Consider the following 23,058-nt stretch of genomic DNA (forward strand, 5'->3'; position numbering starts at 1 on the left):
GTATAATCCTGTGCGAGCAACACATTCTTACACAGCATTTGTTTCGAATGCTCAGTAAGCTGCACAGATTTTGTTCCACATGATTGTATCAGATAAAGACCATCATTTTCCTCCCTGTTCTATTAACTGTAGTGCCTCATATCGATGTTTCTCCAGTAACGAGCTGCACTAGTAATTGGTTTTTCGGACGGGTGATTATTGACTGTCAGGACCAGTCAACTGGAACACATTCCACCCCGCTGCCTTTAACCTCTACCAGCAAACCAAGCCAGAGCCACAGCCTTGCTATACCGATTCGATTAGCATTTACTTATTTTTCAACAGTACAGAGGACTGCTGAATATTGCCACGGATGTTGTTGAATCTCAGAGCTGCAGTGTCCCTCAATCATATTCAGTAAAACTGGTGATGTTTTACTATGGTGTTAAAGTATTTTGCTTTTTATCCACAGCAGGTGTATTCAACAATGTGACACTCGGACAGGTGCCTCCATTTATCCTCCGGCACACCTTCACAAATTATTATTATTATTATTATTATTATTATTATTATTATTATTTATTTATTTCTTAGCTGACGCCCTTATCCAGGGCGACTTACAATTGTTACAAGATATCACATTATTTTTACATACAATTCCCCATTTATACAGTTGGGTTTTTACTAGAGCAATCTAGGTAAAGTACCTTGCTCAAGGGTACAGCAGCAGAGTCCCCACTGGGGATTGAACCCACAACCCTCCAGTCAAGAGTCCAGAGCCCTAACCACTACTCCACACTGCTGCCCAGTGGGTTTAAGCCACGTCCTTACCAAAGAGTCCCTAGGTGTCTCCACTGGTAAAGGCACAACCACAGTGTGCAGGGGGAGATAGTCAGGGGAGCGCAGGTTCCTGACTGTGCGAAGTTGCCAGTCTTTGTGGAGGATTCCACAAGAAGCATTGGCTCTGGAGCACCTGCGGGTTAGGGAGGCAAAACCGACAGGGACTGTTTCTCTTTTATCACACAACAGCGCACCCTACTGGCCAGGCGGCTGGTGAGCTCAAGCGGCCGGCAGTCCGCCGACATCTGCTCTGAAGTTCCTGGGACTTGAATTGGCATTGGTCGTGTGATCAGAGGACACCCACTGTCCTTCAGTTCTTTTGAACTGTTGGCATTCCGAACTGAACGGAAATGGACATTCTGAATTGGAGAGAAAGTCAGGGGTAAAAGAATTGGGCACTCTACATTAAATAAATAAAAATGCCCAGGGCAATTGTTAGCAATACTTGAACATGATTGTGACACTCTGCAGGTTTAAGGGCAGCATACATAAAGGGGAGAGACAGGATAGCTGGGCTTTCTCTCTCTGACTCACACACACAGGCATCTTAAAAGACCAGTTCAGATACAGACGAGGAGTATTTTGCAGGAAATCCTGCTTCTTGTTGAAAACTTTTGATGCAAGATAGTGATCAGTTATTTGTGACTTTAGTTCTCCCGCATCAAATTATTTCTCGGTTCTTCCCTTGCTGTTTAAAACTAAATTCTCAATTCCAACACAATTGGGGGAGGTGAATTCAAATCATTTTCCCTCAATTCAGTTTTGTGGGTGCTATTTATAAAAAAAAAATGATACACTGTGTTTTAAGTATTTTTTTTTCCTTCTTACTTGGATTAAACAGCCGAGAGAGAGAGAGAGAGAGAGAGAGAGAGAGAGAGAGAGAGAGAGAGGAGAAAGAACAGCCCTGAATAAAACATTCTTGTATGTTTTAAATTAGGGTTAAATCCTACTCATCCTAAAAATGGTGCAGAAAAAAAAAATGTTCACTGGTATTTTAAATAACAAATTTCAATGGATTTCACTGTAAATCTGAAAAGAAAGGAATTTGCTCTTCTTTGTTTTGCTATTTGGTACCTCTTAAAATCTGTTACATAAGGACTCTGGTGCCACAATTAAAATCCCAGGATCTGTAATGAACTTGATCGTGTTGCTGCTTGTTAAGAATCAGTCTTAAAGCACCTCAAATGTAGGCCGCAGAGCTATATGCGAAACTGGCTTAGGGACCTTTAGCTCACCAAGTAGGGTGGGGGTTGGAGGAGGGGACTAGGTCACATCAAAACTGGAGGATTGAGCAATTTAGACTCTCTGAGTCTATCTTGTATCGGCAATGGGTCTGTCAAAAGTCCTTTTAAACTCAGAAAACTGGAGCGCAATACTTCTGTAAACAGGAAGCAGAAACCCGCGGTATGTTCAGTAGTCGACGACTGCACATGCTAGCAGCGAATTCTTATTGTTACAGAATTTGACCTCTTTCAACACCTGCATTGCGGTCCACAATAGACACAGACTTCCATACTGTACAGTAATTAGCATTCAATTATTTTTTTTTTCTGTCTTACTTTGATGTTTGCAATTATTCTTATTGTAATTGGAGCTTCTTTATACTAGTAAGTGCCAGCGCCATCTAGTGCACAGCAGTGTATTGCAAGCAGTAAACTAAAAACTTGTATCAAGTGGCAGATCACTAGACGGCGCTGTCTCCTCTGAAAAGAAAGCGTGATCTAGCCTAGGTTACAGTGCCATGCAACTAATAGTAGGGGCAGCAGTGTGGAGTAGTGGTTAGGGCTCTGGACTCTTGACCGGAGGGTTGTGGGTTCCCAGTGGGGGACACTGCTGTTGTACCCTTGAGCAAGGTACTTTACCTAGATTGCTCCAGTAAAAAACCCAGCTGTATAAATGGTAATTGTATGTAAAAAAAATAATGTGATATCTGTATAATGTGATATCTTGTAACAACTGTAAGTCGCCCTGGATAAGGGCGTCTGCTAAGAAATAAATAATAATAATAATAATAATAATAACTAGAACTAAATAGCAGCTCCTGAACACTGAAAGAACCACACTCATAAAAGAACTAAGACAATGACATGTGAAGCTCAAAGCAGCTCAAAGACAGACAAAGGCAAATTTTGAGACAAATGATGCCTCAATATTGGAACGTGAAAACCTAGAGCCACTCAGAATGATAGCAACATAACACAGCAGCAGGGAGGTTTAAAAAAACCAATCCAAAACGACTTCAGCTAGAAAAATCTCAAATGTATCCACAAACTAAATCTGCTCTTTATGTCTTTATAGCAAAGTCATCGTGGTTTAAAAATAGCAAGCAAGAGTCTGTTAGCAAGGTCAGGGTGTGAGCAGAACGACTCGAAGAGGCTCTGGCTTCAGTACTCTTCTTCAACGACATTGGAAACTGTGACTTTCTACCAGTGAAAAGACTGCTCTGTTCCAGACAGTGTAGTCTAACAAACACAGAAGACGTACTCCACTATTGCATTGATTAAAATACAAAAAAAGCCTTGCTTACTGTGTTAAAATAGAACTGCACTTGGTCACTAGTTTCCATTATAGTGGATAATGTTACGTTAACATGTTGAATTACATGTCGCTTTGTAGTTAACGGGAAATGTACAAAACTTAAATGGGAGACTTGATATAATTTTGTCGTTTTTTTGATTACATGATGTGAAATAAAATATTGTAATTATGTTCAAATAGGGTAATTCTAGGTGATGCAAAACTGTCTGCCATAGCTGTACATGGCCAACTGAAGCCAGGGACCCCTTAGTAAAAACAACACCGCTGACAAGCTCATAGTGCAGGACTCCGCGTAAGCATGAACAATGGTTCTCTGGTACTGTGCTAAGCCTCTGCTTCAGGGTTATGAGAAAACGCAGACACGCCACAGGCTATATAATGGTTTCAATAGGGAAATGGGCAGTGAAATCTTAATTAGCAACACTGCTCTGCGTTTTAATGAACCCTGTAATGAAGGGCTATGCGAGATGTGTGCCTGTGTTCCTCCAAAACGCAAAACAGCATTATAATCTCCATGTCTAAAGAGCTCAGGTTGTGACTCAAATGTAATTGTAAAGCGTGAATGATTGATCGTTTCTACCACTGTAAAATGCAGTCAAACTACAGTCATCTTGGGTCTAACACTAAAAATCTAAATTGCATGTTAAAACGTGCTACTGTACTGGCCTATTGTGGTCACATGACTACTTTTTTTGTTTTCTTCTGTACAGAGATATAACATTGAGTGGCTGTTCTAATGGTTTGTATGCAGTTGCATTCTATAGTTTTCTTAGTTCCCTTTCTCATCCAGTCAAAGATATCCCCACGGTGTTATTTTTAATGATAAAGACCACACAACATGGGGTATTTGTAGTTAGTCAGTACACAGCAGCATTCTATGATTCTCTCATTAGGCGAACGTTAACCTTTTCAGTGCCACACTACGTTAACCATATTATGGCTGCAGACCACTGGCTTTCAGCCAGCGTCCTCACAAGCTGTATTCTATGATTCTCTCAATAATGTTCCAGTGTAGACAGTGTCCAGAAGAAAATGTACCTTTTCACAGCCACATTGTTTTTAACCTCTGGAGGGATCAATGATCCAGATCTTTTGCACATTTCCGTTCTATTTCGTGTTTACAAACCGTTCAGGTCATTAAAAAGGGATGCTTTGCTGTTGTTCGCCTGTTTTAATTAAATCTAATTGCAGAATTGTTGTCTGATCTGCTGCACACCCTCTTAACAAAGTTGTGCACTGGCGGGTCTTTAGCTGTAGGGGTCAGTATGGAGCTCTTTAGATTTCCTAGTACAGTAGATGCAGGATTGAGGCAATTACAGAAGTAGGCGTAAACCGGGAATACAATTTATTATCTAGGACATTTATAATGCTGAGATTAATCTGGGGATGCAGTCGTAATTAAAACCATTGATTTGCAACTAGTTAGTTATTTTGGTAATGTGAAATTCAATAGGCTATAACAGGGGTGGACAAACTCCCTGACCCTGCGAGAGAGCCGCAAAACACATACTGTGAAAAATGAAATACTAGCATTGTTTTGAATTCGCTCAAACATTATAAAGGAAAATTGCACTTAAACCCTGTGCAGTACAGTGGTTTTGTTTATACTGTACATATGCACGTTAAATAAATAACATACATTCAGTTATTATATAGCAAAATATTATAACAACTCTGATTTCACCACCACAAGACATATTTTTGTAATTATTTTTAAAAACCCCTTCCCTTTTTGTATAGAGCACAGAGTTTAGTCGCGGTCACTGTGACCGGAATAACCGGTGCTCCCGCATCTAGAGAACCCAAAATAATGTTTCTTCATGGTTTCAAAATGTGTGAGATCACAGACTTAATAGGACTGTGGGAGAGGGACACGGTCACCCTGTTCGGTGGCAGGAAGTACACAGAGAACTTGGATAATTAAAGAATGGAACAATGAACGCTTTTAGAAGGCGATACTATTGTGGCTGAAGCAGCGACAATCTTAAATGTCACCGCGACCAAAAATGAAAATAAAACATATTAAAACGATTCCTGCAGGAGCCACCCTCCACAGCAAAGCAAAAACACTGACAACGTTAAACGCATTGGCTTTGGTGCACAAAGACATGAACTAACAACTAAGCTCATTATTAGTATTCTTGTTAGTAGCCGTAGAAATAGTCGTTTTCGATTGTAAAAAGTAACCATTAACTGAACTTTATCAAGTACTAGCTCGGTCTCTTGCATTTTGTGATAATTCTGTACATTTTACGTTGCAATATATAGCAACACCTGTTAAACCATATTTGTTACAGGCCTTTAAAGCTGTAAACCCTAATATCGTGTACTTTTTACATTTAATTCGTCCTGCAAAGCTATAATTTCATTTAAATTTATGAAAACTTTGGCTTCGATGCCTACGAAATGATCAACAACACTGACAGAAAAATATACCAAGGCAAACTAGGTAACGACACAGCTTGCGCGCTCTACAGCTCCAGCGTCTCCAGTAACAGGTGGCTGGGATATCTCATAGCCTCCTAATGACGTTGTGTTGTGGGCTTTTTGCATTTTCTGTTTTTGATTTGCATTTGTGTTTTACACGTCAGGGCCGCCGTAGTACAGACTACAGTGTGCAAGCGATTTGTTGCACTGTTTTAAAGTGAAAAGCAAACTCTTCCTCCCAGTCTGGCTTAGAGCCTCATATTTTCGTTTCTTACTCGTGAAAGGTTTGCCCAATGCCATTCTCTCCACAAAACGAACGAGCACTTAATTGAAAATTATGAAATTAACTTTCAACTGCACATCCGGCTTTCACTCAGTGAACATGCAGGCTCAAAGAAACGAGAGAGAGAGAGAGAGAGAGAGAGAGAGAGAGAGAGAGAGAGAGAGAGAGAGAGAGAGAGAGAGAATGAGAGAGAATGAATACAGAGAACTGTTATTTGTAAATGTCTCTTTTTTCGTTTCTTTCTTCAGTTCATTCGAGCCGCAAAGTGTGCGTCACCCAGCAAAGCTGGACCATGCAAAGAAACTACAGTGTTTTGGATGCAAAAAAAAAAAAAAAAACTACCGGTACCTATGTGTGTACATTTGCTCTTACTAGCTATAAATTAATAAAGTGTCGTTTTCGAACCCGCCTTCTTTTCCATACGAGACTGCATTGACTAGCTGTGTTGCTGATGATGGTTACTGCACCCTGATCTGCTGAACCCGCAAGCAATGGTAGCCAGCATGATCTATATGACAGAACCACTCGTGCTTAAAAAATGTTACCGTACTGCAAAATAAAAAGTATTATTTGTCAGCAAATCTTAAAACAGCACACTTCCCCCCCCCCCCCCCCCCCCCCCCCCTCCCCTCCCCTCCCCTCCCCTCGCAGACCTTCCCTCCCTTTTCCCTGTGCGGGTTGCATCGGATTAAGTTACCAGAAATATCGCTTTTATCCTACAAAATTCTGTATCTGCTGTAAACACATAGTAAACTGCACGCCTATGTAATGTATCGTATTAAACAAAACATTTCCTCGATATTTAGCCTATATTTTACAAGCATACGTCCAGGGTACATAGATTATGCCTGGATATGCAAAACGTAAAACAAAAGTTTTAATTTATTCAGACAATTATGCTCCCTACAGCAGCAATATCAGCAAAATAAAACATTTAAAATTAAAACCCGATAAAAAAAAGCTACCTGCTGAACATCCTCTAGAACTTAGCGTAACACATGTATTAAAATAATTTATTTTAAAAAATGAACATGTGGAACTTTTTAGCACCTTGCTACTACAACAAAGATACAGAACTGGGATAAAACGTAAACAATATTATTATTATTATTATTATTATTATTATTATTTTTATTATTATTATAAAAGAACGCGTTGTATTTCTTTGCTGATGCCAGCGCTGTGCAATATAATATCACACCTAGCGAATGCATTTCCCTTGCACTTGGAAGCCAAGAATTACGTTACCCTCAATTTGCATTAAATAGATAATGCGCTACGTTTGCCACACCAGGGGGGGAAGTTTTAATCAGCAATCTCAACTTTCAATGAAAACTCTCCAATTTAAACCCGTGCAAAATACACAGAACTCGAATGTATGTTTTGCAACTCACCTCAGTTTGGTTACTGTTTAAAACGCTTTCGGTTGTAATTCATTTATCCAGATAACGCTCCAGCGATGCGCCTCTTACTCACAGACACAGCTACTATAGAGCCAGCTTGCTATGTGCCGCTGCTCCGCTAGGTTACAAGCGAGGGCCAATACGTCACCTTTTGCTACCATGTGACCAGGGTGTATATTTTTACACAGAGGCTGCTCCCTTGTCACATGACGAGGGTTGTGTTCCTGTCGGCGTCCACGATGAAAACAGACGCGTCCTTACCGGCTGGGCGCTTGACAGATGGGGTGATGGGAATTGTAGTCCATTCATGTCACGTTTTCATTAGGATACACGAACGAGCCCTACTTTAAAAACTACAACTCTCTCCCACGATCCTCTCCGCAGAGAGGATGTTGAGTATTCATTGCATCAGCGAAGTGGGTTCCTGGCATGCTGCATGCTCAAGCACTTTCTTTAGTTTTGTGTTTTTAATTGGGATCGTGTTTGTATTTTACGCAGTTTGATATTAAAATGAGGTTGTATTTGACTGAGGGCAATCCTCACTGTTTGAAAGTCGTGGCTGCTGTGGAGCTGACGGGAAGCAGATGCGAACTGCAGTTTGTCGGTCTTGAAGGTAGGTGTAAACTTAGAACCAGTAGAAAACCAGTAGCCTATTTGGGGCTTCCTATTACCAGTACAGGTTCTACAGCCAGTAAGAAGCCCCACAAGATGCTGCCAGTAGCTTAAAAGCTTGAAATGAAAAACGTTTTTGTTTTGTTTTTTGACTTACAGAACGAGTTGTGCCATTCCTCGCTCATTCAAAGCTGCCGTGTCTTCAACTCGACAACGGGAACTACCTGTTTTCAACCAATGCCATCTGTCAGTAAGTCAAACCAGATTACCCTCCCAGCTGAACACAACCAACCCCTCCGAAGAGGCTTCCAAATGAGACACCCGTAACTCGCTTTGTGCAAAACACACGCTTGCTTTAGTTTGAGCTGTCAAACGTGGGCTCATTCATTTCATTCATTCGTGTTGTTGAAGTGTACAGTACACAAAGTCGGTTAGAATTACACTCATCTTTAATAACGTGTTTTTAGGTACCTGTTTACCCTTCGTGGAAAGGAACCCAGCGACTTAACCAATCAGTGGCTAGAATGGGAAGGAACTGAACTTCAGGTAGGGAGTCCTCTGCAACAGTGCTGCCTGGGATACCGAGATGCAGCAACTAAAAACATTTTAAAATACCAGTTTAATAAACTGCAGCTCCTCGACTAACTAACAGTCTGCTTCCCATCCCTGTGCTTGTTTAGTCCCAGTAGTTAATTATAAAGCATTCACAAGGTCATTTGTTAAGCAGAAGTGGGTCATGTCCCGCATCTATTGCAAGGCACAGTGCAGATGCTGTGCTAATAGTGCTGGGTTAGTGGCTGCAGTTACCAGAGCTCTGGGTGCTAGTTTGCATGGTGTACGATGCAGCCCTGATGTGTTGTCCTGTGTCCTGTCCAGACTGCACTCTCAGGGGCTCTGTACATGGCGGTGGTCCAGGGAAAGAGAGAAGAAGCTGCCGGCGCCCTTCAGAAAAAATGTGCTTACATCGACCAGAGCTTGATGAAAAGATCATGCCCTTTCCTGGCTGCAGTGAGTCGACTAACATGTATTAAGAGTTTCTGATTTGAGCTTCTGATCAATAAAAAGAAACTGGTCTTTATCCTGCAACCCAATAAGGTACAAGGGACACATGTGTGCAGCAGTGTGGAGTAGTGGTTAGGGCTCTGGACTCTTGACCGGAGGGTCGTGGGTTCAATCCCAGGTGGGGGGGACACTGCTGCTGTACCCTTGAGCAAGGTACTTTACCTAGATTGCTCCAGTAAAAACCCAACTGTATAAATGGGGAATTGTATGTAAAAATAATGTGTTATCTTGTAACAATTGTAAGTCGCCCTGGATAAGGACGTCTGCTAAGAAATAAATAATAATAATAATGTGTGTCCCCGCAATGATGCTAACTTTCTTATTTTTCCCTTTTTGTGTATCTATTTTATAATGCCTAGATTTTTTTCAACTTCTCAAACGCCATAGAGTTCACACAACAATGTTAAAAAAAAACAAAAAAAAACAAATTTACGAAAAATTCGATAAACCCAGAATTTAGATCATTTTACACCAATCAGTTTGTGTCAACGCTTTTATGTTTCCTTACAGGATGCAATAACAGTTGCAGACATTGTCCTGTGGGGGGCGCTCTATCCTCTCCTGTCTGATTCTACTTTCCTGCCTGGTAAGAGGATCAGGGTTGGGGATCAAATCCTGTTTTTTTCAATTCCAATTCCTTTTTAAAATTCCAATTATTAGTCTTATTATTAAACTCATAGTAAAACCAGGAACGGATCAAACTGCTATGCAGTGGGAGTCTTCTTTCCACCTCTGGATAATTACTGCAGTCCTTAGTTGTCCTCTTGCCTGGCAGCCCTGTGTCTCTGTGGTTTCAGGAGATCTGAAGGCGCTCAGGAGCTGGTTTGAGCGTGTGTGTGCAGTGGCAGCCTGCAGGAAAGCAGTGGAGTTAATCCTGAAGGGGAAAGGGCTGCAGGCTTTGAAACCGTACCTCCAGAAACAGCCAGCCCCCTCCCAAAGAGCAGAAACACCAGCCAGCAACGAGCCAGAGGTACTGCCGGACCATAGCCAGCAACACCGCAATGCAGACTGAGCCAGTCCAGAGATAGAGGAGGGCCAACCAATGCTACCCCCCTGCCTTTAGCTCTTACTAGCTAACGGAAAAGGATTGCATTGTGTCAGGGGGGTACTTCCTTCTAGAGCATTAACAAGAGCGCCCCCTTGTGTTTTGTCTGCCAGGGGGGTGAGTCAGCGGATAGAGTCCTGACCGAAGAGGAGATTGGAGCTGCCGCTGAATCCTGGAGTAAAGGACTGTCTGCCTGGCCCAAGCCCAAACCAATCGAGCACCCTGTGTGAGTCTGTCTGTCTGTCTGTCTGTCTATTTGGACGCTGTTTTCAAATGAAAACACTGTTTTAACTAAACCGATTATTCAAAGAAATCAGGCGCTGACAGTCAGGTGAGGGACTCGGGTGTGGATGTGACTGATTTACCTTTTAGAGTGAAGAAACGGCTGCAGGAATCTGTGGCGATCGCTGCTTTTCTTAGACTCTGTGGAGAACAGCGATCCACACAAACCCAAGCAGCTGTTTCTCCGTTTCACTTGGAATGGTAAATTAGCCCAGTCCACACCGGCGACCCTCACCTGTGGAGAGCTTGATTTGAATAGTCTCTTCTTGCAGCTCTAGTTCTTAGTGTGCTTTGGTGTCTAAGCCTGACCTGCTGGTTTTGCCTCCAGCCTCCCTCAGCCCAACGAGAAGAACGTTCTGATCACCAGTGCCCTGCCCTACGTCAACAACGTGCCTCACCTGGGGAACATCATCGGCTGCGTGCTGAGTGCCGACGTCTTCGCAAGGTGGGGACCCTGCCCTGATCATCCCACAGCTCTTACTGCCGTCCGTAGAGGGCTCAGATGTGGAGTTTTGAAAGAAACACATATTCTTATTTTACAAAACTTCAAGAAATGCTTTTTAGGTAGTGTTGCACACCCTAGGGCACCTGCAGGGTGAAACACTCCAGCATTGGATTGCATCAAAGACTTATTTTTCCGACTAATCCCGGGGGTATCCATGGATAGGTGGTTGATGCAATCCAGGGGGACTCTCCAGTGCTGTATCTCGGCTTCATTTTCATTAGAATCTGTGTTTAAAGTTATGGATAGATCTGGATAGGTGCAATGCCAGTCTATACAATAATCAAAAGCCTACGAAAACCCTAAACCTTGTTTTTCAACTGCTAAGCCAATCATAACTTGACATTGACTTGAACGCTGGTACCACCCAGGTCCTGTTCATGAACAGTATTGGGTGCTGACGCTGGTGAAGCAGTGGCTGGTTTCTTCACAGAGCTGTCTGTCTGTCTGTCTGTCTGTTGCTCCGCAGGTTCTGTCGGCTGCGGAACTGGACCACGCTGTTTGTGTGCGGCACGGACGAGTACGGCACTGCCACAGAGACCAAGGCCCTGGAGGAGGGGCTGAGCCCCCAGCAGATCTGTGACAAGTACCACGCCGTCCACGCGCACATCTACCAGTGGTTCGGCATCTCTTTCGACCACTTTGGCAGGACCACCACCCAGCGGCAGACAGAGTGAGGAGGGGCTGCACCAGAGGGGGTCCCAAACCTGGTGCCCGGTTTAATTCGGGGAGCCCTCTTTTAGAAGTGAAATTCTTACTTATCTAATATATCGGATCATGATTCAGGGAACACTCCCATTGCCTAGCAGTTTGATCCTTTCCAAGTTTATTAAGAGACACCTGAGCTGGTTACCTATACACTGGCTAATCAAGCTATGCAATAGGAGTCTTATTTCCATCCCTGTAGTATGTGACAGATAGACAGGCATGATCTGTGCATCAGGGTGCCCATTGTTTGGAAGGAGGACCCTACAAAATGCAGCCCCTGTAAAAGCCATGCCCTGACCGGGGTGTTTGTGTTCAGGATCTCTCAGGATATCTTCCGGAGGTTGCTGGACAGGGACTTCCTGCTGCAGGACACAGTGGAGCAGCTGCGGTGTGAAAGCTGTCAGAAGTTCCTGGCTGACCGCTTCGTGGAGGGAACCTGTCCCTTCTGTAACTATGAGGAGGCGCGCGGAGACCAGTGTGACAAGTGTGGCAAACTCATCAACGCCACTGAGCTCAAGGTAGGGCTTTCAAATCCCTCCCGTTTTCCATTGTCATCTTTACATGAGATACTGTATCGTACTTGGAAGCATGTATTTCAAAATCTGATATAGAAACGTGTGAAAATGTTCGACCGCTCTGTGCTTTTAATTAGGCATCTTAAACAACTTCTGAAAAGTCTCATGCATTTTACCATGTGTGGCTCTGTGTTCCTTTTCTCTTACTGTGTTAAATTAATTGCATGTGTGGCTTACTGAAGTCTAAATTAGACCATCACCAATTTGCCTATTTTGACAATTTTCCAAGAGTTTCAGTTCCAGTGGTTTGATTTCATACGCACCACAAATCAAAACTACAGAAGCAATGGGGTGTTCTAATACAGAAGCAATGGGGTGTTCTGATACAGAAGCAATGGGGTATTCTAACACAGAAGCAATGGGGTGTTCTGATACAGAAGCAATGGGGTGTTCTAATACAGAAGCAATGGGGTGTTCTAACACAGAAGCAATGGGGTGTTCTGATACAGAAGCAATGGGGTGTTCTAATACAGAAGCAATGGGGTGTTCTAACACAGAAGCAATGGGGTGTTCTGATACAGAAGCAATGGGGTGTTCTAATACAGAAGCAATGGGGTGTTCTAACACAGAAGCAATGGGGTGTTCTGATACAGAAGCAATGGGGTGTTCTGATACAGAAGCAATGGGGTGTTCTGATACAGAAGCAATGGGGTGTTCTGATACAGAAGCAATGGGGTGTTCTAATACAGAAGCAATGGGGTGTTCTGATACAGAAGCAATGGGGTGTTCTGATACAGAAGCAATGGGGTGTTCTGATACAGAAGCAATGGGGTGCTCTGATACGTTTCAAGAAATGCTTCTTGAATGAAGAAATGGTGTGTTTGTTTAGCAACTATTTTTGTTTTTCTTTTCTTCCGCAGAATCCTCAGTGCAAGATCTGCAAAGGAACTCCTGTTGTCAAATCCTCCAAGCATCTCTTCCTTGACCTACCAAAGGTACACCGGGCAAAACGCCTGATGCAGCGTTGTGTCCGAACCTCTCTGTGTGGTTTGAGGGCTGAGGGTAACTAGGGATGTTGGCTTCTGTTTGATTTCCTAAACATCTAACATATTGCAAATCCATTCAAAAAGTCTTGATGAAAAGCCACCAATCAGGGTGAGATGCTACACTGTGATGTTAAACTATTGACATCCCTGATGGTAATATCTGCTTCCCCTCCACAGTTGGAAGCCCGCTTGGTGAAGTGGCTGGAGGACTCCATGGTCTCTGGCAACTGGACCCCCAACGCTCGCTTCATCGCTCGCTCGTGGATCCGTGACGGCCTCAAGCCACGCTGCATCACCCGAGACCTCAAGTGGGGCATCCCTGTGCCCCTGGAGGAATTCAAGGATAAAGTACGCCTCTATTAATCCGCTCAGTGGAACTGCACACAATGGCTCTCCCAAACCCGGTGCATACCCTTGAGGTCACCTGACTAGGGCTCTTCGTTGCCGTTTAAGATCAAACTAAGCCCTGCAGGTGTCCTCTTGAGCTCTCTGGGCACATGGCCAGTAGGGTCCCTGACAATTGTGCTTCCCCCAACCCCTGGGAGCGCTAGATCCAAGTGCAGCGCTCCCTGTGAAATCAAATGCCTTCTTTACTTTCTGCTCCAGGTGTTTTATGTCTGGTTTGACGCCCCAATCGGGTACCTGTCCATCACTGCCAACTACACCGACCAATGGGAGAGATGGTGGAAAAACCCCGAGCAGGTGAGAGAGAAGCTACATGCCAGTGTGTGTGTGTGAGATGCGTACCTGCCCTGGAGTTTGACCTGCCTCTGTCTGCGCTGTACTGAGTGTGTGTGTTCCTCTGCTCCACAGGTGCAGCTGTATAACTTCATGGCGAAGGACAATGTCCCATTCCACAGCGTGGTCTTCCCCTGTTCACTGCTGGGAGCTGAGGATAACTACACCCTGGTCAACCACCTCATAGCCACAGGTACAACCGCGTCAGCAATGAGACTCAAACTTCATGCAGCGGGTTTTGCCTTGTGTTTCATGTCTTTTAGTTTCTTATGCTGCTCCCAGTGCTGCAGGGCTCCAGTGATCAGCGCAGTCTCTAATCCAATCGGATTGCCGGTTCCTAACAATGGCCAGGCAGTGGATGATACTAGGAGTTGACACTGAAGCAGGCGCAGTCCTAAACGTTTGTCTGCTCTGCCTCAGTGTGCAGCCCCCTGATTGCAAGACTCTGTGTCTGCTCTGCTTTGTAGAATACCTGAACTACGAGGATGGGAAGTTCTCAAAGAGCCGCGGTGTGGGTGTGTTTGGAGACATGGCGAAGGAGACGGGGATCCCGGCTGATATCTGGCGCTTCTACCTGCTGTTCATCCGCCCGGAGGGGCAGGACAGCTCGTTCTCCTGGAGCGACCTGCTGCTGAAGAACAACTCGGAGCTGCTCAACAACCTGGGCAACTTTATCAACAGGTACAGAGCTGGGGGCACCGGAGCTAGACTTGGTGCTGGGCAGTATTTTAATGAGGTCCTACGTTATATAAGTAAGCTAATCTTGGAATTGTTTCCAATTCTGTTTAAATATAACAGCTGAAATATGCAAGATACTAACAATTTTCATGTAGCAGTTACATAGGAAGATTAGTGTCTGATGTCGTGGTCTGCAGGCACAGTTGGATGTCCTGAGATGAAGTTTCAAGATACATAATGACCTGGGAACTATGATTGGTTGAGACGGTCCGTGAGGTTTGGGATTGAAATCTCCATCAGGATGATGTCTTTTGTTCCCTCTCTGTGTCTCTCCAGGGCTGGGATGTTTGTGTGCAAATTCTTTGAGGGTCGAGTCCCCGAGATGGAGCTCAACGATGATGATAAAAGGCTGCTGGCTCAAGCCACCTGGGAGCTGAGACAATACCTGCAGTTGCTGGAGAAAGTCAGGTAAGAGGCAGGGCAGGAGAGACACTAGACCAGGAGTTGTCAAGCAGGGCTTTTGAGCACAATTTTCAGGTAACATGGCATGGTTTTTTGGAAATCCAAATCGAGATCAACTCCTTTAACTGATTTTGGCATGAAATAAAACTTGCGCTGTCTGTCGCTCGCGTGTGTTTTCAGAATCCGCGATGCTCTCAAGTGCATCCTGAACATCTCTCGCCATGGCAACCAGTACATCCAGGCCAACGAGCCCTGGAAACGGATCAAAGGGACCGACGCGGACAGGCAAGTGGAATTTGCACATCAACAGGCTGGCCCTTGATTACCCCTCTGTTTGGGTATGAGGATCTGTGGACGGCTCTCGAAATAATTTGAATCTGGTTAAATAGACACGAACTACCTAAATACATAATGCATTTCAAAAGGGGTGTGTACCGTGTATGCAGAAGTATGGATTCCCTGGGGGTGTTAGATACCCCATCAATCATTTAGCTGAATCTACTGTAACTGGGTAATTAAATACTTAATGTCTCGACAAGTCTGTTACTGCTGCAATTCCTTGGTCAGTTCTCCTAATCAGAGTGTGATATTATATTGTCAGTGATGTATGATTAATGGTACACCCTGTAATAATGAAAAATGACTGTCTCTACTTGTGGGTACAAAGTTTATTGAGAGTTGCGGTTATGCTGTGATGTCACTACTTTTAAAATGTTTGCTTGCATCTAGTAAAGCGCGTCTGGCGGCCGAAACTCGGTCAGGGCATTGTTGAGCCGCGCTGATGCCCGTGTTCTCCAATCACAGGAAGCGAGCGGGCACGGTGACTGGCTTGGCAGTGAACATGGCGTGCCTGCTGTCCATCATGCTGCAGCCCTACATGCCCAGCGTCAGCGCCTCAATCCAGGAGCAGCTGCTGGCACCGCCGCAGTGCAACGTGCTGACGGAGGAGTTTGTGTGCATCCTGCCCAGCGGGCACCAGATCGGAGCGGTGAGTGGCGCGCTTGCTTTCCGATGCATTTCGAAAGCCTCGTTTTTTGGGGTTTTTTTTGAAGATTTGTTTGTTTGAATTTCTCCCGTTCACTTCGCAGGTTAGCCCTCTGTTCCAAAAGCTGGAGACAGACCAGATTGAGTCTTGGAGGAAGCGTTTTGGAGGGCAGCAGGTAAAGCAGCTCTTGTTTCGTTTTTATGGGATACGCCTGCTTTGTTTCCCTGCAGTTCTTTGTAAAGAGGCTACACAATTCTCTTGAGCTGCCCCAGTACTGTTCCTCTCACCCTCCTCTTTCTCTGCTCTGTTTCTAGCCAGATGAAGGCTCTGCAAACCAGGTAAACTGCTCGGTCCTACACTGTGTTCTTATTGCCTGTCCTTTGCTCTGTTTTTGGATTGGCCAATTAACGCTAAACACTATTAACTTTTGTGTGTGTGTGTTCTGATTTTGCATGTGTCTGCAGTACTGCTTATTGAATTGTGATCAGTCGTGGTATTAACATTTAAAAATATTTCCAGATATCTGGAAAAACAACTTTTTAAAATTGTGACAAAACTTGCTATCAATGGTCAAGCTAAATGGTATCGGATCGTGATTATATATGAAGGTGTCTGTCCGTCTGTATGTCATACTTACATTTTTAAATGTATCCTGCATGCATAGCTATTCCACAGACTGTAAATCAGTCATTTTAAATACCTTTCCCATGATGCCTAATTACATTTAGCTCTTAATATCACTTCTTCAGCTTTCAGCTATTCACTGCATACTTCTTATTCTGTTCATACTGATGATATGGCCCTCAGCTTCATACTGTTCGCTCTAATTTTGATTTTACAGACGTGGCGGGGATGTATGTTTCTGACAGTTGTTTTTTCTTCTTGTATTTAGTCAAAGACTGAAGCCAAGCCAGCCGCTGAGACGAAAGCTGCTGTCGCTGAGGATGCTGGGAAAGACGCAGATCCACAGAGAGCGAAGCAGCTGGCAGAGGAAGTGACGAAACAGGCGAGTCAGAGCAAAGCAAACGGAAACTTGAGCCAAAGTGGCAGAACACTAGATGGCGCTGGCTCCTAGTTCTATAAAGATACACAGATCTAGCCTTCATTACGTATGTCTATGGCAGGCAATTAGAAGAGCAGCTTCTGTATTTGAGAAACTGCTGTAAGAACCACAGAGAATAACTACAATCTAAAAAAGTTACCTCTTAATACGTCTGTATAAACTTACTGTAGATACATAAATAATCCTTACATGTTGCATATATCTAAATTACCATTTATCCAATTCTTATTAAACTTTGTACGGCCATTTTTATTCAGTTAAGATTATCAGAATATCAGGACATATATACTTTTTAACAACCCAGATTGCGCTAACGTTGCATTTACTGGTGAGATATGTATGGTGTTGATACAGGGATGGAACTCTTATTGCATAGCAGTTTCACCTATTCCAGATTTTACTACAAGCCTGATTAGCTACAGTGAGTCTTATTAAACTCATAGTAAAAACAGGAATGGATCAAACTGCTGTGCAATGAGTCTTGTTTCCATCCCTGTATATACTAGATACATTTCTTGTTGTATGAGATCCACAGAGGCTCGGTTGTGGTTAAAGAGCTTGATACCAGGAGTTTCCCGGCTCAGACACTGACTCACTGTGTGGGACCCTGAGCAAGTCACTGAACCTCCTTGTGCTCCGTCCTTCGGGTGGATAATTCATTCGTAATAATAATTTGGCTGGTGTTCCAGGGGGAGGTGGTGCGCCAGCTAAAGGCACAGAAGGCGGAGAAGGCAGTGATTGGGGCTGCGGTGACCAAACTGCTGGAGCTGAAGAAGCAGCTGGTCCTGGTTGAAGGAAAGACCCCCGAAGCCCCAGCACAGAAAGGGAAAAAGAAGAAGTGAGAGCCAGACTCTCCCGGCTTCAAGATTTTAAACATCAGTACCGCAGCGAGAACAGCCCCGCTCTGCTGAAACACGAACCTCTTTCTGTGTGTGTGTGTGTATGTGATGGGTTGTAGCGTTGTGACATTTGAGTGCGATCAATAAAAGTCTATTTCAGAGACTGCCAAACTGTTTCTTGGCGTGAAAGTTAAAACATGATTTAAGATAATCATGAAAGTGTGTAAAAGAGAAACTACATCTTCATTGTTCTCCAACTACAGGGTGATTGGAAAGTAACGTCAATGATATGGTGCGTTGATGTGGTAAACTTACTTTCTAATCACCCTGTGTATCCAATACCTTACTGTGTCCATCATTATTTAAAATACTTTTATAGAATACTTTCTGAAGCCTACATTTTTATTCACAATACATTGGGTTGACAGTGGGATGTAGGATTGTGTGTTTGGGTTAAGGAATGGGGTAGAGTTATATAGAAATAGTTGGACAGTACAGGGTTAAAAAAAAAAATGTAAACGGTACACTAGTAAGCATTTAAAATAAAGTCCATTGTCTTTAATTCTGTCTAGTTTCTTTCAGCAAAACTGCATTTTTGGCTTCAACCGCTGTAGATCTGTTTTGATTATTCATAGATTAATGTGAACACATTTTAAAGACTGTCAAACATATTTTTATTAAAATAAACAAGCATGTTACAGTGTATACCAAACTAGAACACAATATATGCATGCATACATAAAGAGATTAAAATAGATTAAAATACCAACGTTACCTTTACATAATAAAATACACTAAACATCGTTGGTGTGTACAGTACGTTACACTTTGCATGCAGTAAAAAAAAATAAAAAATTCAACTATTAAATTAGCCAATAAAGGATTCATATTTTAGGACTAACAATTGAAAGCCATTATTCAGGACTGTATACCATGATTTAGAATGATGTGGTGGAAGCCTACAATTGTGGCTTACTGGCACCCCCTACTGGAGAAATGGGAGCACTGCAAGGCCACAATCTAGACATCTAGAATTAAATTCCATTAAAGTTCTTCAACTCAAAATTGAAGAAACAATTCAAGTGTGAAACAGCAGTTCCACATTGGGAAGAATGTGAACTGGACGTCTTCTAGAAAATTCAATATGGCTTAAGTAAACTTTATAGCAATACACGTCTATGTACATATATGATTTATTATCATACCACCCAGTAACCTTTCACAACCTTCTAGTTTTTAAATTCCATTTCCCCTTCCATTTCATAACCTACTCCTGACCAGTCAAATGATTTGAGTGGAGCTGTGCTTGGACCTGTCAATATCGCTTGGATCAATAGGGCACAAAGGAGTAAACACTGATACAGTAAAACTTCCTTTACTAAAGCTTTGGGAACTCAAAACACTCAAGATTACTGGACCTATAATATCAGGTAGTCCAAGATTGGTGCTAATCAGGGTCTGGGAAACCAGCCTTTGATGTTACATTGGCTATGTGAACGAAAGCAAATTCTGTCAAATAATTTTAGATTCACGTTAAAAGAAGTTTTACTGTATTCAAAATCCTGGATTTAAAAAAAAGATCTGGGCAAAAATGCAATCTAGTTTGCAAGCCACTACCACAGACCTATTAAGTGCTACTGCACATTTGAATTCTGACTGCAGTGACCACACAGATCGCATTGCCCACAAGCTAATCAAATAGTCGGGACAGACGGTTGCAGGCATTGAACAGGCTATTGTCCTTACAGGGACACAACTGCTAGAACAGTAGCCGATAATGCTAGCAAAGGGGCCAATACAAACCTCCCTAAGAGGCTTCAGTAAACCTTTGTACATTTTTTAATTCAGGATTTTTTCACGTTCACAAGTTTGTCGATTAGTGCTCTCCGGGTCCTCTGCACCTCTTCGCTCAGCCTGTCGATCTCCTTCTTCAGCCTCTCGTTCTGCTCTCTCAGCTCTGTTACCTTCTTCTCGTTCTCCAGATCCTTGTACTTCCTGCTCTTCTTGCAGCTGCTCTCCTCGTTCCTGGCTGGGCTTCCGCTCTTCTTGCGTTTCGTCCCCTGGCTCGGGACGGAGCTCATCAATTCGTTGCCGGGGCTCGGATGGTGGCTGGGTTTGAAAGGGCTGCTGGGGGCAGATTCAGCAGTCCAGGCCTCTTCTTCGCTGGAGGACACAGTGAAGCTGCTCTCTGGCTCTGGTTCTTGCTGCTGGTGGTCCTCCCCATCCGCACCCAGCAGCTCGTAGAATTCAGGCAGGAAGAGATCGCCCAGCACGCTCTGCTGTTTGGGGGCCTCCACACTGAAATCTGCCACCTCCGTACCAGCATCCTCCCCACCGCCGGACAGCCAGGAGAGGGAGCAGGTTTCCAGGACATCTAGGAATTCTGGCTCCTTCTGCAGAACAATTTGTGAATTTATTTATTACCAACAAGTTATAAAATTTATATTATATATATGTATTTTGTATTTAGTTCTCTCATACACAATTCTTTGCTTGAATCATTTACATAATTAAAGAAATTCAATACTTCAAAATAAATAAAAACTACTCTGAAATGTTCTCACTGACCTGTGTGCATTCCGGCAGTGGGCTGCACTTGAAGGTGTCAGAGTACAGGATGTCCTGCAGGTCCTCGTACCAGGCCTCCAGCTCAGCCCCGTACAGAGGCCCCTGCCCCGGGGGGTATGAGGGGAATGCTATCGACTCTGCGGTCATTGTCCCACTGGAGGAGAGAACGGGACAAGTTAAAAACAGGGCAGTAAAAAAGTAATAAATACAGCTGATGCAATAATCATTGACAATCTCCAGTGTACTGAAGAAAAATAAATACACATGATCTCAATAGGTCAGCCATGTTAGATCAGCAGTGTGGAGTAGTGGTTAGGGCTCTGGACTCTTGACCGGAGGGTCGTGGGTTCAATCCCAGGTGGGGGACACTGCTGCTGTACCCTTGAGCAAGGTACTTTACCTAGATTGCTCCAGTAAAAACCCAACTGTATAAATGGGTAATTGTATGTAAAAAATAGCGACATCTTGTAATAATTGTAAGTCGCCCTGGATAAGGGAGTCTGCTAAGAAATCAATAATAATCGGAAGCAACACACTTTGAGATATGATGTTCTGACACAGGCGACGGCAAAACACAAAAGGTTGTAATTGTTTTTCTTCCATGACACCAACTCGACCAAGGAAAAAAAAACAAAAAAAAAAACACACAACACAAAACTGATTTGTAGCCAGTATCTCGACGTGCTAGGTCTTTATCATCTTGAAATCTAAACATGACCCCCAAAATGACAGCCATCATAGGTCACAGGCTAGCGTGAAGAGTGCACTTAGATTTTCTGTAACCCTGAAAGTAAGACGTTAGCAGCGGCAGTGGCGGACTTACAAACTCATACAAGCTCTTGCCCGCTTAAAGTCGGATTCATGCTCTCTCTAGCCCACATCATGACTGTGCGGTTGGTTCAGATGAGGAACAACTCACCTGCTGATTATCACGTCTGGCGATGAGTCGGCAGCTTGCCCCTACAAATCTAGAAGATTCAAAAAAAGGGAAATCGCGTTAATACCCGTTAGTAGGGTCTGTCGGCTGCATCTGTTCTCTTTGGACATGACCTCGTCACTAACTCAGCTGGATGTCTGAGCAGAAACTGTTTGAGGCTAGGTGGCACTGTGGATGCTAACTATCTGTCCTGGGTTCGAATCCACGTTAAAAATTGGTCACAAGCCAACACAATGGGCTCAATTTAGTAGTCCCGATAAAACCACTGAGGTGTATTGGCTGAGTTTTGTAGAGTAATCTTGCATAGTATTATAGTATACTAAGGGAATGCATAGAACATAGTACACGTAAGTAAGGCATGTCTACAGCCAGACCCATCAGTCCTTCAAGTACATAGCTGTGAACCAGAAAATGCATGCGCGCATAAAATGCACAAATGAGCAATGTTTTGTTTTATAACCTGCTCAATACAAGTTATACCCGTCTGTCGGTTTAATTAACTGTGAAATGTAGGTCAGTGGCCTCGCTGTAAAAACCCGACGCTCCCTACAGGCGTCTTGCAGACATTACACGCTAGTAAATCTAATATTTTCCGGGGAAATCGAGTCAATCGGGTCAATCCTATTTCCGATGCTACTCGAGTTAATGGCAGATAACAAGGGTGCTCAAATGCTGCTGTGATCGTATTTATTTATTTTTTTCAGCACTACACGTAAACACAAAGTGGTACTAAGTAATACGAAGAATGCAAAGGCAGTGGCATTTAAAATGACTTACTGCACATACTTAAAAACAAAATCACTAGGTTACATATAACAATTTACATAAATACGTGTTTTATTTGTGATACTCCTTTGCGTACATTAATGACTTGAGGAACACAACAAAGAATAATATAAACTTCCTGTCACGCAGCGCGTACGAAGCTGACAGGACTGACGCTTCAAATATCAAAATGTCGACTTTAGCTGTACAGTCACAATCAAAAACAAAAACAAAATAGAAGTATATTCAGATATAAAACGCATGTAGTTGTTTCTTTTTTTAAAACAAAGGTAACATTTTACTGTAATATTACTTTTATATCAATGAAAAGCAGACTATCGTTATACAAACACTGATTTGTTCAACTGTGCGTAACATGGGTGGCTGTCAATAAATTCTTCGGACAGAGAAGCTGAGGACGAAAAAGCTAAAACCAATACCCTGCATAAAGAAAACATACTAATAAAAAAAATAAAAACCAAGACGTCTTTAAGATAACAGAATACGTACAGTAACATTTTTACCTCAACCCCGAGTAGAATTATTGATTTATTTCAAGACGTGCCGGTGCTTTTGACAGGGCTAATTATAAATTAATACATTAATAAAACAGCTCACTAGAAATAAGACTTACCCTCTTTCGTTTACTTAGACGCTTTCTCAACTGCCTGGGCTTCACGGTGTTTCTATTTTTTGGAGAGCAGATATCTTTCATGTTAAACATCGTTGAGTTAAGACACAGATGAGGGTCGGAAATTCCCGGCGCTGAATATATACTCGG

At 43.2% G+C, this 23,058-nt stretch overlaps 3 protein-coding genes across 8 annotated transcripts in view; 1 reads left to right on the forward strand and 2 right to left on the reverse strand.

The window, feature by feature from the left end:
- The window catches only part of LOC117400871 (rho GTPase-activating protein 15), a 49,068-nt gene extending 41,469 nt beyond the window's left edge, over positions 1-7,599 (reverse strand). For 4 of the 5 annotated variants that reach the window (XM_059011461.1, XM_059011465.1, XM_059011462.1 and 1 more), the window contains exon 1: positions 7,462-7,599. The gene's annotated coding sequence lies outside the window, so the exon portion shown is untranslated. The remainder of the gene's footprint in view (positions 1-7,461) is intronic. The other variant, XM_059011464.1, reaches the window with a different exon arrangement.
- Positions 7,600-7,838: 239 nt separating this feature from the next.
- LOC117401062 (methionine--tRNA ligase, cytoplasmic) lies at positions 7,839-18,178 on the forward strand. 2 transcript variants are annotated; one of them, XM_059011369.1, is made up of 22 exons: positions 7,839-8,083; positions 8,242-8,332; positions 8,550-8,628; positions 8,959-9,090; positions 9,655-9,730; positions 9,942-10,114; positions 10,303-10,415; positions 10,800-10,916; positions 11,443-11,646; positions 11,998-12,199; positions 13,117-13,191; positions 13,420-13,590; positions 13,849-13,944; positions 14,056-14,173; positions 14,448-14,661; positions 14,995-15,126; positions 15,301-15,409; positions 15,929-16,108; positions 16,209-16,280; positions 16,420-16,443; positions 16,998-17,111; positions 17,858-18,178. In XM_059011369.1, the coding sequence occupies exons 1-22, from the start codon at positions 7,981-7,983 to the stop codon at positions 18,008-18,010; spliced, it is 2,748 nt and encodes a 915-aa protein (XP_058867352.1). In that variant the 5' UTR covers positions 7,839-7,980; the 3' UTR covers positions 18,011-18,178. The 2 variants fall into 2 exon arrangements, with proteins under 2 accessions (XP_058867352.1, XP_058867353.1); XM_059011370.1 differs by lacking the exon at positions 16,420-16,443.
- Positions 18,179-18,664: 486 nt separating this feature from the next.
- On the reverse strand, positions 18,665-23,058 carry LOC117966972 (DNA damage-inducible transcript 3 protein-like). Its single transcript, XM_034913967.2, has 4 exons — positions 22,912-23,058; positions 21,495-21,543; positions 20,576-20,729; positions 18,665-20,400 (listed from the first exon to the last, which is right to left on the reverse strand). Exons 3-4 carry the CDS (start codon positions 20,720-20,722, stop codon positions 19,852-19,854), a joined length of 696 nt encoding a protein of 231 aa, XP_034769858.2. The 5' UTR covers positions 20,723-20,729; positions 21,495-21,543; positions 22,912-23,058; the 3' UTR covers positions 18,665-19,851.

This window comes from Acipenser ruthenus, chromosome 42 (genome assembly GCF_902713425.1).
Source record: "Acipenser ruthenus chromosome 42, fAciRut3.2 maternal haplotype, whole genome shotgun sequence".
Taxonomy (NCBI): domain Eukaryota; kingdom Metazoa; phylum Chordata; class Actinopteri; order Acipenseriformes; family Acipenseridae; genus Acipenser; species Acipenser ruthenus.